At 48.2% G+C, this 17041-nt stretch overlaps 3 protein-coding genes across 3 annotated transcripts; 2 read left to right on the top strand and 1 right to left on the bottom strand.

Annotated features, from left to right (window-relative positions):
- The first annotated feature begins 1648 nt into the window (after positions 1 to 1648).
- LOC6598899 (protein new-glue 3) lies at positions 1649 to 1975 on the top strand. Its single transcript, XM_002023965.1, has one exon. It carries the CDS (start codon positions 1649 to 1651, stop codon positions 1973 to 1975), a length of 327 nt encoding a protein of 108 aa, XP_002024001.1.
- Positions 1976 to 10717: 8742 nt separating this feature from the next.
- Positions 10718 to 11217, bottom strand: LOC6598897. Its single transcript, XM_026991968.1, has 2 exons — positions 11058 to 11217; positions 10718 to 10994 (listed from the first exon to the last, which is right to left on the bottom strand). Exons 1-2 carry the CDS (start codon positions 11128 to 11130, stop codon positions 10744 to 10746), a joined length of 324 nt encoding a protein of 107 aa, XP_026847769.1. The 5' UTR covers positions 11131 to 11217; the 3' UTR covers positions 10718 to 10743.
- Positions 11218 to 11981: 764 nt separating this feature from the next.
- Positions 11982 to 16722, top strand: LOC6598860 (histone-lysine N-methyltransferase 2D). The gene is made up of 4 exons (XM_026991969.1): positions 11982 to 12046; positions 14919 to 15548; positions 15613 to 15764; positions 15829 to 16722. Exons 2-4 carry the CDS (start codon positions 15002 to 15004, stop codon positions 16720 to 16722), a joined length of 1593 nt encoding a protein of 530 aa, XP_026847770.1. The 5' UTR covers positions 11982 to 12046; positions 14919 to 15001.
- Positions 16723 to 17041: the final 319 nt, after the last annotated feature.

Genomic DNA, 17041 nt, shown 5'->3' with positions numbered 1-17041 from the left:
GAAAAAAAATATTGTTTTGTCAGACTTACCGACCAAGCGATACCCTCTAAACGGATTTACAAGTAGAATTCGTTGAATAGGTGCGTTTCGTAGTGGGAGGAAAAGTGATATAAATACTCGTAAGGAGTATATATATATGTACCCGCCGGGTATAATCATTTTCAGTGGATCGGTGTTACAGATGTAACATACATATGCACGCACACAATACGCCCTCCAACAATACGTCTACCAGGTGCAAAAACACTTTATTTGTACAGTTAAGAGACGCAGGTATTGAACAGGTCTGGGAACCGTACGAAGCACGCGACCCAAGTGCGGAGACGTGTTTTGTTGACTGTTCGTTTAGGATTATACGAGTACACACAGACATGTTAAGAGCTAAGGAGTTCTTTGCATCGTGACCCAATGACCTCATTCATGGAGATCCATGTCGTGTGTACCTTAACGCGATGCTCTGGCCTTTTGGGGCAGTTGTTGTTTGTTTTCTTTGACGAATGACATCAGATGCCATCATTCGGAATTAGGTAAACGGTTCTAAGCCGGTTCTCCGTTCCATGCCAAACCATTATAGCATACCCGTTGAAGCGCACATTCCTTCCTAACCGCTAGATATTAATATTTCTTTTTATTGTGTATCCATTGGGGTATACTTTGCCAGTATATGTATAAGCAGTATGATATATGTATAGAAGCCCAAAGAAAGACTTGCTGTAATACTTTTCTGCTATAAAAATTCTCTCTTTGGAGAAAAAGAGCCAGGTGGGAATTTCTCTTCACTGGCACTTACTTCCTCCATCGTTTAGATTTATTCGCTTTGGCAAAAATGGTAATACAATCGACTACACTGCAAGCAGTTCGCTGCGAAAAAAGGTTTGGAAGCAGTACGTCATTGTCTCAAGCAGTGCGACGTTGATTCCTGACGGTTTGTTTTTGATTTCCCTTACCAGCCTACTGATCAAGCAGTGCGTCGCTCCCCTTCACAAGCATCTGATCAAGCAGTGCGCCTAGGTGCTTCGTTTTCCCTTGAATCGATCCTGCAAGAAGTTCATAGACTAAATCTGAAGCTTTTGTTTCTATCTGTGGACAAACATCATGTATTTTGTGGAGGTGTGTTCAGTACTGTGGCCGTTGTAAAAACAAACCCGATCCCAAAGTGGTATTGTTTGCTTCTCCCCATGACTCGCTGTCTACATAAACGTGTGCCGATCTTGGCAACTGGGAACTCCCTGAATATTTGTATTCATTTAGCAAATAAATAACCATGCATACATACATTGTGCGGAGCATATATAGGTATAACTTCTATGTTTTCTTATGCCTGGAGCTAAGCTATTTATACCGCGACAGTGCGTGTGCCTAGACAATGTTGACAGTTCAAACACCAGCCGGATCTAGGCCTGTCCGTAGCACGCAACGTGAGAACCTCTAGGGTGGTAGAATCTGATCCACAACTCCAAAAACACTAAAAAGTGGGACAGGCAAACAAGTAATAGCCGCCTGCAAGGCAATTGGTTAAACATTTAAGATTGTTGCCAATATTTTTAACGCACTTTTTAATCTAAAACCTCGCTCTGAGATTCCAATAAAAAGGCGGTCGATCCCTTATGGAAGTATCACTTTCTGATAAGCAGCAGCAACGGAAACCATGAAGTATCATTGCGTTCTCTTGCTTCTGGCGACCATCGGGTGCTTCCTGGTGAGCCAGACCAGTGCGGTGACTGCCACTGCCACAACTACCTCTGCAACAGCAGTGACTACAACCACAGTCGCGTCCTCAGACACGACCACCACCACAGCAGCGTACTCAGACACGACCACGACCACAGCTGCCACGTCTGACACCACTACGGAGGCAGGATCTTCCAAGCCCAAGAAGACAAAGAGGCACTTCAAGAGGAAGATCAAGCGCGGCAAGAAGAAGATCCATCGCAGGCGCTCACCCAAGGAGGGATCCGAGAGCAACAGGGGATAAATGGACAGCAAACGACCAACGACATCCTTATGTAGCGGAAATCCGGAAACATGTTTTCAATCTACTTAACTATCAATATCCAAATATATTTCTATCGCTCTTACTGCAGGCTTTTCCTCTGACAGCGAAGTTTACAGTCTGCTGTTTTTTAAATCCATCTGGCAGCTCTCTGAAAAAGCTAACAGGACAGGAGCTTTTGCAGAGAAAGAGATGGAAAGGGGGGTCGTAATACGATAGAGAGCAGATGTCAAAGCTTGGGGTTGGAGCCGGAGTCGGAATCGGAGTTGGATAATGGAGAGGGTGTCTCTACTTGCAGCTTCGAGTGCAACCCACGCGGCAGAGAGATGGTGAGATGGAGTAGGGTGTGGGGTGTAGGGTGTGGTGGGTTGAGGCGAGAGGCAAGGCCTTCCACATGGCATCCTTGCACCCAGCAACTGCAGCAGTGAACAGCGATGGGGCAGGGCTGTTGCCTTTGCTGGCGACGGATTGGTTGCCAGGCTTAGCGGTGTGACTGTGAGTGCCACAACGACCCCTGCCCCAGTCCGCAGTCACAGAGATCCAGCCCCTGTGTCGGCCTCGCGGCCCGCACAAGTGCAAGGATATTGTCGCCACCGCCTGCTCCTGCTCTTGTTGCTGTTCCTGTTGCTGTTCCTGTTCCTGTTCCTGCTGGTGTTTCTGGTTCTGCTGGTGTTTGCTGCTGCTTCTCCTGCTCCTGCTCCGACTCCGACTCCAACTCCTTCTCCTACTCAGGGGCCGTGCATCGTTGCAGCATCGTGGCTGTTTCTGTTGTGTCTCGTTTTTGCCACAGGGCGGGGGATGGAGGATGGAGCGTGGAGGATGTGCTGCCTGCCGTGTGCCACTTTGGCCATGTTCGTGGCCGTGGCCTCGACTCGTGCGCTCGTTTCCCTCCAGCCAAGGCCAAGCCAGCCAAAGGACGACGTCGCCAGCGATAATGTGGCACAATGACATTGACATTGAACTAGGTCGAGGACGTATTCCATTTAGCCGCCGTTTGGTTAATGCCTGCCTCCGTCTTCGTCTCCTTCGACTACACTAGTACCCAACCACCCAGCCACCCACCCAACCACGGACCCCAGTCGGGCCTTTGGCTTTTGGCTCCGTGGAGCCTGTGGTTGGGGCATGTCAGGGCCCACCGTTTCGCAACGAAGTCAATCAGCGACTGATTAAACGGACATTGTTGGCTTACTCCCTGATGCGACCAACTAGGGATAAATAGCGTATACAGAGAGGAGGGGTATGTGGTTGCACATTGAATAAAGAATGAGGTAATCATCACAGGACAGAAAGATTAACAAGAGTGTGGGTCAAGAACTATAAAGGAACTAAAGAAAATTTGAATAAAACACAAAAATCTGAAACATGAATGTAAAGTAAGAGAAAGGAAATGGGATAGGAAATTAATGTAGAAGATAGAAAGACTGTGAAATGGTTAGGGGAGGAAACAGAAAATCCAAGAGTACTACCAAAGACTATACAATATTGTATTGTATATTGTATTGTATTGTATTGGTATTGTATAGTCTTTGGTACTACAAAATTGGTGTTGGGTCTCTGAATTGTGTGTAAAGCAATATTTATTATAAAATAGGTTCAAATTAGTTGCAAGTTTTCTTAATGGGCTTACAGATTCCATATATGCTGTTTATTCTCCTCATTCATGTCACTAATCGAGTATATTTAGAGATTAAGTATACGTATCAATCCAGAGCTATTTTTTTGTCTCCGTTAACCACTTCTTAAAAGAAGATTCGATTCGAACAGCCTCAGGTCAATGGACGCTGCGGCTAATGGCATTGGGGGAACATCTGCCCAAAAATTGCCGGAGATTAATGCAATTTGGGCAGAAATAAAGGCAAAACAGATGACTGGCAATCAATTAAAATGCATAGACTGCAGTCGGCCTAATGAAAGCCTTGTCTTGCCCCATCTTCTGTCTGCCGTCTTCCGTCTTCTGTCTCTGCCACAGCCACAGCCACTGCCACATGCATTTCTGGCCACTCGTCCAGACAGGAGCTTCATCTGCTGTCTGGATCGAGAGGATTTTGTGTGTGGACTGGGGGTCTATTATGGATGTGTCTGCGCTTTGTCTAAGTTCTTGTTTTTGTGGCTCGACTAGGGTCGGGGACGAGTTTTATTTATTTTAATTTAAATGAAATTTATTTTATACACACCCACACAGATGCGGATCGGATGTTTTTTTGAGCTGTTAGTCAGAAGCTAAGGGTTGTATTTTGCAATTTCTGTATATGTACATGGATTATGCACTCACACCCACAACCGCACCCGCACACCCGCACACGCACACACAGATGCATGCAACAGACATGGACACACATACATACATACATATACATATACATATATAGAAAATGCAACTAAAATGTTTCACATGCATTTGTTTTTGCTGTTTTATGGCCTGTGTCTGGCCGGCAACCAGCCGACTCCTCCCAGACATCCCTCTATCATCATTCCATCAGTCCATCTCACCACCACCTGTTCCTCCTGCCGCCGCATTTCACCGCACTGTGGCAGACTGTGGGCGAATGCTGCTGCAGTTGTTGCAACAACATTTTGTTGTAGTTGTTGTCGCCTGCAGTCTGGCAAAATTTTTGCCATTTGATTGCATTTTGTTGGGTGTCCTTTTTGTGTAGAGTTTGTTGCACTTCTGCCTGGAGTTAGGTGTTGTTGCGCACACACACACACACACATGTACGCAGGGATGCAGTTCTACAAGCACACACACAGAGAGTACAGTGCAGGCGGAAAAACCCAGTGGACGGCAGTACGAGGATATTCGATAGGCCTTAGGATACTACAAACTTCTACATACGCATTGCCTAGACACACACACACACACACACACACACGCATGCACATTCATGTGTACATATGTAGACGGGGAGTGTGTGAGTGTAATGCAAGGGTTTTTTTAATACATAAATTTATATGTTATATGTACATATTTTATTCAGCATATGTACACACACACATATGCATATGTACATAAAATGCAGGCTTTTTTAGTTTGATTTGCTTGCTGTCGTGTGCTAAAAATAATAACAAAATGGCAGCCGTCTCTTTGGCCTGGGTACAGTTGCGTGCAAAAGTTGCGTAGTGCAGTTTCGTTGCCGGGAATGTAGCATACTTTCCTGCTGCACAAGTAACACACTTTCGCAGGACTCTTACCTCCGCCTGAGAGCGTTCCCCCGAGCAGGGACCCACCTAAACTCAGAAGTAGAGTTCATTCCCCTAGTGGGTACTCCCCTACTATACCATACCAGACATCCCATGGATCCAGCCATACATACATCCAACCATTCATCCATCCACATCCACATCAACATCAACATCCACATCAACATCCATCTATGCATCCAGGCAACACCGAAATTTGTGGGTGCTTTTTTCGCGTGACACAGACACACACCGCACAGAGAGTGGACTACCCCTTATGTGGCAGGAGGCATGCCTCCTCAGAAGCCAGCCCTCTCCGAAGGGGGACAGCACTCGTCCGGACTGTGGCGACTGCCGAGTGGTTTGTTTAGAATTTTAGATTTTAGCGCGTTTTAGAATTTTATGAATGAATTTCGGCGCTCGGCAGAGCCCTCTGCCTGCACCGGAGCCGGGAACCGGGAGCCAGGACCCAGGACCCAGGAGCCAGGGATCTGGTAGATGGTGAGAGTAAAGTGGAGGAGACGAGAGGAGAGGTGGAGCCCACTCCGATTCGTTTGCCTCGATTCACTTTTAGTTTTTGGTTAGTTTTCGGTTCCCCATTTGTGGGGGAAGGTGGTGCCAAGCATCGGTGTGACCTTGCCACTGCCACTGCCACAGCTAGTGCTAGTGCCACTGGCTGGGGTTCGTTGTTGTTTAGATTTAGTTACTATCGTGTTGCACTTCAGTTGGTCCGTTTTTGTAGTTGGCACAAATCCGCATAGTATGTGTACCGTGTACATGTGCAAGGCCCTTAGACCAGAGCCGGTTTCTAGTTTTCGTTTCGTTTCGTTTCGTGTTCTGTTTTTTCTTTACACACGACTATCGATTTCTACGGCCATTGAAGAGGATTTGTCGCTATAACGGATTTAAAGGACAAAGGAAGTAGCCCCGTGCATGACATTGGGAATGCATAAAACTATGTTTTTTAAAGGACTCAACCTGACGAATAGGCTCATAGAAAAAATAACATAAATCAAAGACTTCAAAAACCTAAAAACAACCCCAGACCTCAGTATTTTCAAGGTTTCTTCTTCGATCGTAACCGAGCACCAAAAAAGGATCCAATCTCAAGCTAATTGTTCAACTAAAGTTTTAGAACGTAGTTCTCAGAAGCTATTGCTAGAAATCGTGTCTTCTTAAGACCTTCTTCTTACAATGATTAAAAGCAATCGCATTACATATAAGTAATAATAAATGAACTCAAAGTGTAGCAGAATTACCTCAAAATATTGTATTATTTTGTGTTTCTGGAAATGCCAGGACAAATATGCAGATGACAGGTCTGCATTGAGTCCCCCACCGCCTGATCTTAATCTTTTCTGTTTATATTCAAAGGGATGAAAGCTGAATTTAGGAGTTAGTTTTCCTTGTAGAATGCATAAATTTGCGAATTTAATAGACATAGACAATAACGTAGGTGTATATGAGGCTATGTGCCCCTAAGTTACATAAAAACAGCTCAATTAAAGCCCTTTTAGTCCCTTTACATGGCGCATAGGATGTACATGGAATGAATGTGCACATATGTACGTAAATAGGTACAACGCTTTTATATACTTTAATGATTTTCGTTAGTTTTGATGCATGGAAAAATGCTTGTAAAAGTCCTATTGGAAAAAACTGTTGCATACCTGCCGGCGCGCGCTCAAATTAACTAACGGCACAAAGCAGAGCTTGCAATCATGGAGAGAGAGAGAGAAACAGAGAGCAAGCGCCGGCTAAAAAGAGCGGCAGAGAGCCCAGCATCATAGCATCGTAGCACCCCAGCATCCCAGCACCCCACAGGAGCCGAGTGGAGCCGAACCCTAAGCCGAAGGGGAGCACTAAGCCAGCGAGAGGACAAACACAAAAGCGAAAGCGAGGAGTCCGCCGCCATAGTGCGTGCATCCCTCTATTCGTGTGGGTGTGGATGTCTGTGCATGAGGGTGGGGGTGTACATGTCGTGTGTGTGTGTGGGAGGGCTTGTGTGTCTGTGTGTGTAGGGGGATGCCGCTTTGTCGGCAATTTAAAGAGTAAATAATTGTCTGCCGCCGGCAAACGTTTGTCCAAACTGTTAGTCGACAGCAGCATCGGCTCTGTATCGGCATTGGTATCGGTATCGGCTTCGGCTCCATCCCTATTCCCCGCCCGTACCCTTTGCCCGCCAGCAAGCTCTGCACAGTTTTAGGCGCCGGGGCCATCAACAGAGCTGTGTGTGGCTGCGGCACTGGGGACCGGCTACGGCTACGGCTACGGCTACAGCTACGGCTCCGGCTCTGGACGACACAGACGAACGCACTTTCAATCAGTTTACGTTTCAGCGTCAGCGGCGACACTACGTCATCGAGTCGAAACAGTTCGCATCCGTCCGTCGACCCCCATCCATCCTGTGCGGCATCCAAACTGCAGTTGTGTCTGCGCTCATTTTGTTTCTGTGTTGTGTTTTATGTGCCCGCCCGTCTTCAGAGCATCGCGTTTTTACTTTCACGCGGAAAATACGGTCTCGCCGGTGGCAGAGACAGGCACCGACCGATTCCCCCCAAAAACAAACGTGTTCAAACCTGCCCAAGAGAGCTGAAACGTGTCGCCATAGAGGCCTGACATGTGAACGGAGTGCTGCAGAGCAATAGAGTCCCGTGAGTACGTAGTTCTTTAAGTCCGTGGAAATGTTTGCGGAATAGCGAGTGCAAACCGTAAAATCTCAGTCCAAAGTTTGAGTCCCAAAAATAATTATTTAAACACTACTTATGTACATGCATATAAAAAAGCTCAACGGATTCGCCATACCATGTGCTCCAACTTGTAGACTAGAATGGTATTCCGTTTAAAGCGATTATTTAAAGGTATTGCTGGACTCTGAATAGTCTCTGAACAATTATCTCTAGTGTAAAAATGTAAAAACTACTCAAAAAAGTAAATTTGTACATCATGAATCGTCTTATAAGAACATTTTTCTTAGCTTCGGTTTTACTTTAGCTGATTCCGACACTCATTTTGTACTTTGCACGATACAAAAATTAGATTGTAGGGCTGGATGTGTAGATCACTTCCTCATGCTTAGAATGTTCAATATACCCACGAAATCGGTGGATTGAATAGATAATTAAACGACTTCTTATAGGGTTTGTGAGTCGTGTCATGAAAATAAAAATACCTCAAGATATAGCCACCAAAAGTTGAAGTTTTCTACAATCTTTAATATGTTTTTCCGATATGCCTTAGTGGCCTTAATTCGCAACAAAATGAGTTTAAATCATTCAAATTGTTTAAAGCATGTCAGAGATACGAATCTTTTATTTATTCAGGCCCATTTTATATTAGACTAAGAAATGCTTGTTATCTGCATACGAAAACCTTTATTGGGTAGTTCAATTGTTTTTTAGCGCCTAGTTTTATATATTTTCGGAATAATCTATAATTTGAATTGAAGAATGCCCCGCATCATAGTTTACAAATAAAAAAATAATTGAAAAAATGATAATTATAAGGAACAAATATTTTTCACTTGATCCTTTATCCTGTTCGAAGTTTTACAAGACCTCTATGGTGGCCATGACCATGACCCGTCGGTACAACGAAATACTCGTGAAATCGTCTCACATTATCAATGAGGACCTTGCCCACTGCCACATGAAGCGCATACAATCGGGCAATAAATCAGCCTTTAATGTACTTGCATCGAAATGTGGATTTAGCCGGCAACGTCATCGACATCCTGTGACCGCGTTTCCGAATTTGCCCCGAAACTTCTGTACGTGCGTGCGTCGGCCCCGAAATTCGCTGCACAGACGGGTCATGGCCATGGCCATGGCCACGACCACGACCACGGCCACGAATATGGCATTTCGGCGATGGATGCCGCCTCGCCTCCGACTCTGCCGTGCGTCGCAGTTTCACTTTCACGGCACACACACAGGCTATGGCTCTCCCGGGTAGGAGCCAAACGGCGGGGGCGCGACTTGCACTCAGCCTCACAGCTCGTCTTTGCCAAATCGGCCCCAAAAAGGGGTCCAGGCCCGGCACGATACGGCCCACTCAACCTGCCAATGACAATGACGTCGCTGCGGCACAGTGGCATGCAGTTGTTGGTAGAAGAAAGTATTTAAATCAAAGTGTGACTATAGTTTATAGTAGAGGAGGATTCGGTATTCGCTTTGTTCGGTGCTAGAATCAGCGACACAGCTTTCTCATTGAATCGAATCACTCGCGATTGTGTCAGATGCAAAAATTTCGGTTTTTTTTTCTCGCTCACTTTGCTGGTTTTTTCGGGAGTGACTGAAGGCAGGATTCGTAAAGATCGAAAGCGTTAAAGAGGCATGAGTATAGCTGTGATCTATGTGGTTTCATTCAGAGCTCTAGTATTCACCCTAAAATATGGAGAGAATATAGTATTTAGTATTTGCCGCCCAGGAAAACTATGGGAACTAAAGAATTTGCCCAAAAAATGCAGATTTCAACCAGGGTGCATGCCGCTGACTGCCACTTGTAACACATTCGAATGCGACGGGGCCTGTGGGATGGTGTGAGATTGCTGGCGGGTTGACCAGCAGAATGCGGCGCGGGCGACTTGCTGTATGTTCGTTTCGACCACGACCACGACCACGACGACGACGACGACGACGACGACGATGATGATGCAATGGCTGGTGCCGGCAAGGTGGCACCCACCCTTACCCCAACATGCGCACGGGAGAGCTGCAATGCACTGCCAGTGCCAGTGCCAGTGCCAGTGCTTCTCCCCAAAACACTCACTCTCCGACCAAGAGTGTGTGCTCGGTGTTTGCTCGGCCAGAGTGCAGTTACCTCTGCTTGGCCTGCCGCTGTGTGGGAGAGGGGAGGTGGTGTGGGTGGTGTGGTGCGGCAGGGTGGCCATCCTCCTGCAGTGGTAGGCCGTTCGCCGGGAGCATCGTCATCGCTGCGTCATCGCCCCATCGCTGTTCCCATGCAACGCCGTGCCGTGCCGGAATTCGTGTGCGTGGCCTGGTTTCGTTGATTGGCCTTGGGTGCGGCTTTCAGTGTCAGTGTCAGGGGTGCAGCATCTTTGTTTTGGTTGCAGCTGTGCTTCCTGCCTCTCCTGCTCTTGCTCCGGCCGCAGATGTTCTGCTCGAGTTCTCCTGCAAATGCAAATCTGAAGGGCACACACACACCCCCACTTACATGAGTGAATCATGTGAATGGAGGGCACACACACACATGGACTCATGGGGAAATGGTGGAGTCATGCTTTTGGGACTGCATGTGGGGCTGCAGTGATGGAAATATGTGTGGTGGAAGGAAAAGCCTTTAAACTATCAAGATCTCAACTATTTCAATGATGTTTTTTAGCGAAAAGCTGATATTTTCCCTAAAACTCAAGAAGAAAAGAAATGGATGGATCGTATTATTACTATAAGGTGTTTCTGGGCCGCAGAATGTGTGACAAGAAACACATGTTTGGTTATAAAGAATAACAGAAACAACAGAAAACCCAGAACCCCCACGAATTATCACTTGAGTACGAGTATTTTCTATTAATTTTCTTTAGCCTTAATGCAAAAATGATGAAAAACGAAAAGTTAAAAGTGAAAATTCTCTTGAAAATGTGTTTGCAGCAGGGCCGAGTTGAGGGTATCGCTGTCCAGGTGGTGGGCCGTGTGCTTGGGCAGGCATGCTCCTCGCACCCGCCGATACCCCCGGCGGCAAACGCATTTTGGGTCGTAGCAGTACTGTTCCGCCGGGCAGAAGCCGCCCTCAGTGCACCGGACGAGCATGCAGCTGACGACCTCGTCTTGCCCACAGGAGACACCCACGACATCGTAGTGCTCATCTGGGGAGAGTAAGATCATGGATATAGCATTCCCAGACCCGCTACCTGGATCGCTCTAGTCACCCCTCTGAGCTCCTGCACGTCCTGGATCCGCGACAGAGAGCCATGAAGCCAGAACTAGCCAGGGAAAACGCATGGCGGTACTAACGGGATCGATCGCGTTGCTTGGAACAATTTAACGGTTACCGAAACGTACCGTAACTGATATTTTCGATTAGTGTACAGTACACTGTTGCTGAGGAGTGATGATTGCGGGAATAATGCTTCCAGCTGGACTGGGGATAATGGTGTTCATTGTAGTCCTCTTGTTTCCAATCTGATCGAGCATATCCACATGTCGATGCAGACACTGCACACCCGCACCTTCACGGGATTGCTTGCATGGTTTACAAAATCTATGTACGTCGACGCAGGCTGAACAAATCGCAAATAAAACGGCTATTAGCAAGGCGTGTTAATATAGGGTGAGCCATTCGCAGAGAGCACTCTCACCACAATCCTATACTCTCTCTCCGAAGGAGGGCGAGTGACGGACAGGAGAGACGTTACATATATAGTGCCTCACCTTCTGTAGGTAAGCCTTGGTTCTTACTATAAAAGAGCGCTAGTTGTTTTTTGCTCTCTGGCGCTATTCTCGCTGTCTCTTCTCGTTTCTGACACTCAACCGTCCACACCACCACTCTCTCTCTCTCTCTCTCTCTCGCACGCTCAGACTCATCTACAGAGTTAGACAAACTAACACAATCATATGGCAAATGCCGAAGCTTCTGTCTCGTGCTTTGCACGAGGAGCGGCTTTGTGGGGTGGCCTTGGGGGCCAGGCGGGATAACTTGAAGCGAACAAACGGCCTGGCCTGGCATGGCAGGGAATGGCATGGCTGGGCATGTCGTCGGGTCGGGTCATCAGTAGTGAAGTTGCGCCACACGCCGATAGGTGGCCAGTCGTGGATGCGGCAGCCAGAGACGGAGTGGGTGTCCGTATCCGTGTCCATGTCCGTGCATGGTGCATGTGCATGTGTGCGCCACCCAGACGATAGTGAGCGCCAGCAGTAGGTACGAGGTACAAATAGTGGTAGCCAGCCGGCTCCTCCAATACATATTTTTTGCCGCGCCCCCCACTCCCACACCCACCCCACTTCCCCCACTCGCGGAGCCACTGAATCAGGGATTCCCTTGAGGGGCGTGTGTTTTGTGGGCGGGCGGGTGACATGCTGCGAAAACAAAAAACACCACGCTGCCATAACGGAACACTGCAATCGGCTGCAGTTTCGCCATGCAGCCAGACATCAGCCGATCGGCTGCGGTCGACGTCTGCATCGACTGCGGCTGAGACTGTGGCAGTGGCTGTGGCTGTGGCTGTGGCTACGGCTTTTCCTTTGTCCGTGTGTTGGACGGACGGACGGACAGACGGACGCCTCTCCTTTATTGTGTCACGGGTTCGTTCGCGAGCAACCTCCATCTCGGAGATGGAAAACGGGAAAAATGCCGCGTTCCCAAGTGAAAGTCCTCTGTGGTGGGGCTGCTGTAAACACAAATAACTTACCGGAAAAATTTAAATATGACTCCGGCGGGGAGCTCCTGCTCGGAGCGGAGTCGGTACGTGTGTGTTTGTGTGTGCGTGCGTGTGTGTGTGCTGTTACTCAATTAAACACGGCACTAATTTGCGTACTTGGAGAAAATCGATATGAAGGAACCCATTCATTGACTGCCTCCCGGCTCACGAGTCGGACTCTTCAAACGATTCCCCAACTGAAGAGGGGGTCCGCGGGTTCCGTATCCTCTAAGCGGTGTCTTTGAGTTCGATTCACGAATTGGTTAAACATTAACAATCAACGGTCAGCCCTAACCTAATCTTCATGTACCGACACACTAGCTCATCATGGCTGTGCCTCCGCCTGCGCCTCTACCCTCTGCCCTCGGCCACCATGCCTCTGCCAACTATCAATATTTCTTTCCCACTCCTCCCTACCCATTGTTGAGGCTCTGCTCACTCTCTTTTTTCTCTTTCCGATGTAGCGCGCAGGATTGGCGCTCTTTTTTATCGTCGCGATGCTTCTCACGGTCTTGGTCCTGCCGCGTGGTTGTACGTCTGTGTGGAGCACTACTGTGTCGCACTGTGTGTGTGTGTGTTTGGGACCACGAACACTGCAACGATGTTTTCACTTTTCATGCGAATTTTCATCTAAGCTTAAATTGTAGTCCCGCTTGTCATTTCGTTTCCCCGTTAGCCGATTGGGGAACATTATCATTTCAATGGAGAATTATTCCAGTGTATTTGTCCCTGATAAAGATCCTAAATGAATCAGTTGACACTAGAATAGGATAAATGTGTATCCAAATAAAGAATTTGGCCGTAAGTACGGCGACTAGTTCACGGGATGTAAAGGCTAAGCTTTCTACTGGGATCACTTCCCGTCGCAGATATGTAGCAAATATTAAGTTCCGATGAAAGGATCGTTGTGAGGCGCGGAAAAGGCCACGGCTCTACTTTATACCCGGTACTCAGTCAATATATATGTACATATGTGAGCTTATGATTTATGTAACTTATACAATATATTTTGTATGTCGTTTGGTTTCGCCTTTTGCAAAAAAGAAACCAATTTACTTTTTTGCCAAGAAATATTTTCAGAAAAATCAGTCCCACCGTTTGGGGAATTTTTATATGATATACTAGACTTTATCTGTTTACATTTTTCTTTTTTAAATTTTGTATTTACATTTGTCTATAGTTTTCTATTCTCACACCAACAACAGCCGTTTTATCGCGCTCCTTCCGCCAGAGGGCGCGCACTGCAGTATGAAGAATGTGTGTGTGAGAGAAATAGAGAGAAAAGGAGTAGGCGCGTGGAAGAGGGTTGCGTAGTCAGGAATCTGGATATCAAATTTGGTTCCTCTATCTCTTATGGAGAACTAGAACTAAGACGGACAGACAGACATGGCTATATCGTCTCGGCTATTGATGCCGACTAAAAATATATGTACTTTATGGGGTCGGAAACGATTCCTTCTGGGTGTTACACACATCCACTTCAACCATGCCCTTCGAGTACCGGGTATAAAAATGGCGCGCAAGCCTATGCTTCTGTCCAGGCATAAAACGGCTTGTATGGGAAGTGAATGGGAAAACGTAACATTCAACGGAAAAATGACGTACTTACGTGGCTTGCAATGGACTTCGCGGAAGATCACCTGTATGTTTCGTATCATCTCGGATGAATTCTCAGATGAACATAAGTCTGTATCAATACATTTTGGTGAGGCACACTGGGGGGAAGAGTGGATTTTTAAACAGGATAACGTTGAAATCCACCTATCCAAAGCGGCAAAACAGATCTTTGTATGTATCTCTTAGGGTCTGCATGAAGTTCCGTTTTAAACAGTGTACCAATAAATATTTGGAGCCACTTTAAGGATATGAATTTTACCAGAAAGGATCTGTAATTAAAATGAGTTTTACCTAATTTCAATGCACATTTTCTTTATATTTAATTTAAAAAATGTATTCAAAAATATCAAATGGAGAGTACCAATATTAATTTCGAAATTCAATTCAGTAACGATAAGAGGACTTTATTGGTATAAAAACGGAAGGGGACCATTTATTGAATTGCCTTTATTGGACGTCTAATTTTTGTGACACCTTATAAAGTCGGGGATGGTTCCGTTCCAAAATATTGGAGGATGCTAACCTCTTTATAAGGGTACAGGTCGGGCTTTTCCGTTTAGATCCTTAACAGTCAATCACAGGCATATGTACTGTGATCATTAATTATAAACAACAAAACGAATTAAAGCATATATCTATTCCTATACAACTGGATTCCTCCCAAAAACTTACACGACTGCATCTACATATCTAGAATATATACATAGCTAAATCATAACACCACCACATTATTTATCAATGGATTTCTCATTTCAGTCGCCCGGTGTTCAACGACGAAGACATCCAATCTCCCCCGAATCCGCAGAGAGATCGGCTGAGAGCCGAGAAACGAGTGAAAAATGAATTTCACACCCTTCGGGAACAATTTCCCCGGCAATATCCCTGGGCTGCCCCAATTCACAACCAGCACGGCGCCCCTCGTCTCGTCCCTGACCGCCGCGGTGGCCGATGTGACGGTGACGGCCACCAATAACCCGCAGCAGCAGCAGCAGCAGCAGCAGGATGCAGGCGGCGGGAGCACACGCTACCAGCAGCAACAGGCCGCCACCACAGTGGGCATGACGCACTTCAGCCAGCCGAGCATGGCGGCGGGGCAGAGCGGGGGCGGCAGCAGCAGCAAGTTCCGCAGCGGTCAGGAGGAGGGCATGCAGGGCGACAAGTACAACGGCCACCTGGTGTCCACCGCGCAGCAGCAGCAGCAGCCGCAGTATGCCACAGTCGCATATGCCAGTGCGACGGCAACGAGCGGCGCCTCCGACGCCCTCCAGGCGGGAACCTCCGGCCAGGCACAGCAGCAGCAACAACAGCAACAGATGCAGCAGCAACAGGTGGCCGCGCCGCAGGAACTCACCCAGGATCTGTGCAACGCCATCCTGCAGCAGCAAGGTGAGTCCCTCCTCAGCCAGGATCCCCATCTTTGAGTCCAACTCATCGTCATCCCAAATTTCAGTGCTCCAGAACACCTCCTGGCAGACGCTCACGCCGGGCACCACCGTCGCCGACTACCTCTCTCATCTTCCGGCCAACACGCTGCCCCTGTCGCTGCACCATTTCCTCAAGTACTCGGCGGAGACGATAAAGAAGGAGAACCAGCAGAACGTGGTGAGTGGCTACGAGCTGTGCCGTGACTGGGCAAACTCTACTAATCGATGGCTTTTCATGGCAGGTGCTGCAGGTTCAAACGGGACCAGCCATAGGGATCAACACCATTGGCACCACAACCATCAGCATACCTCAGCAGGACCAGTTGACGCTGCAGCAGCAGCAGACGACGTTGCAGGTTCAGGCACAGGCACAGGCGCAGACACAGGCGGCCGTGGCATCCACGTCTGCGGCGACAGGCGTCTCCACAAGCACCACAAAGAAGAAGAAGCGCAAAAAGCGAAGCAAGGACCGCAAGCCGAAGCTGCGTCCGGGCGAGATCCGACTTGGAACGGCCTTGGACGGCAGTCCGCTGTACATGTGCCCCGAGTGTCATGTGGCCTATCCGGAGCCGGAGCTGCTCGAGGTGCACCTGGTGGGCCACAACCTGGAGAAGCGGTACGTGTGCGACGTGTGCCAGGCGTCGCTGAAGCGCAAGGACCACCTGACACGCCACAAGCAGTCGCACAACCCGGAGCGCCCCTACATCTGCACCGTCTGTCTCAAGGCCTTCAAGCGCAAAGAGCAACTCAGCCTGCACTTTGTCATCCACTCGGGCGAGAAACGGCACCAGTGTCAGGAGTGCGGCAAGGGTTTCTACCGCAAGGACCACCTCCGCAAGCACACCCGCTCCCACATCGCCCGCCGTGTGAAGGCCGAGCTGAACAGCCACGTGCGGCGGGAGAACGGCACCAGCATGCTCCAGCCGGTGGTGACAGAGGCGACCACCGCGGCGCTACAGCACGCCAATCAGCTGGCCAGCCAGCAGCAGCAGTTGCAGCAGCAGCAGCAACAGCAGCAACAGCAGCAGCAGCAGCAGCAACACCACATCGTGATCACCCAGCAGCAGCAACAGGCGACGCAGGTGCAGCAGGTCCAGGCCCAGGGGCAGCAGCAACAGCAGCAGATGCTAAATTAGCCAAATGATTTTTGTAAAGTCAGTTAAGCAAAATTCGATTCCGCCTCACAGCCGGCCGCCAGTCCCAAACGGCTGGCGGCTGGCCCAAACGCAACTCTCTCGGTCCACACAATTTAATTGACTCCGCAAATCGGATAGAACACACTGGAGAATATCGTTGACGATATCAGCAGGTTCGCTAGCAAATATCCCGGGAGCTTCCACATGGAAACTCCCAACGCTGTACAATTTTAATGGTAAGCCGCCCCCCACCAGCCAGACCCCGACGACAGTTGGGACCGTCTCCGAATCTACACGCACAAATCGGGACTACATTCTT

Source organism: Drosophila persimilis, unplaced genomic scaffold, assembly GCF_003286085.1.
Source record: "Drosophila persimilis strain 14011-0111.01,24,50 unplaced genomic scaffold, DperRS2 tig00000700-arrow-arrow-pilon, whole genome shotgun sequence".
Taxonomy (NCBI): domain Eukaryota; kingdom Metazoa; phylum Arthropoda; class Insecta; order Diptera; family Drosophilidae; genus Drosophila; species Drosophila persimilis.
Note: the sequence above shows the minus strand (reverse complement) of the source record. Positions and strands in the feature narration are given on the sequence as shown.

Coding starts and splice junctions, on each gene's coding strand:
- LOC6598899 (XM_002023965.1), top strand. CDS start 1,649: ATGAAGTATCATTGCGTTCTCTTGCTTCTGGCGACCATCGGGTGCTTC.
- LOC6598897 (XM_026991968.1), bottom strand. CDS start 11,130: ATGCGTTTTCCCTGGCTAGTTCTGGCTTCATGGCTCTCTGTCGCGGAT. Junction 10,995..11,057: donor ACGTGCAGGAGCTCAGAGGG/GTGACTAGAGCG, acceptor TACTCTCCCCAG/ATGAGCACTACGATGTCGTG.
- LOC6598860 (XM_026991969.1), top strand. CDS start 15,002: ATGAATTTCACACCCTTCGGGAACAATTTCCCCGGCAATATCCCTGGG. Junction 15,549..15,612: donor CGCCATCCTGCAGCAGCAAG/GTGAGTCCCTCC, acceptor CCCAAATTTCAG/TGCTCCAGAACACCTCCTGG. Junction 15,765..15,828: donor AGGAGAACCAGCAGAACGTG/GTGAGTGGCTAC, acceptor TTTTCATGGCAG/GTGCTGCAGGTTCAAACGGG.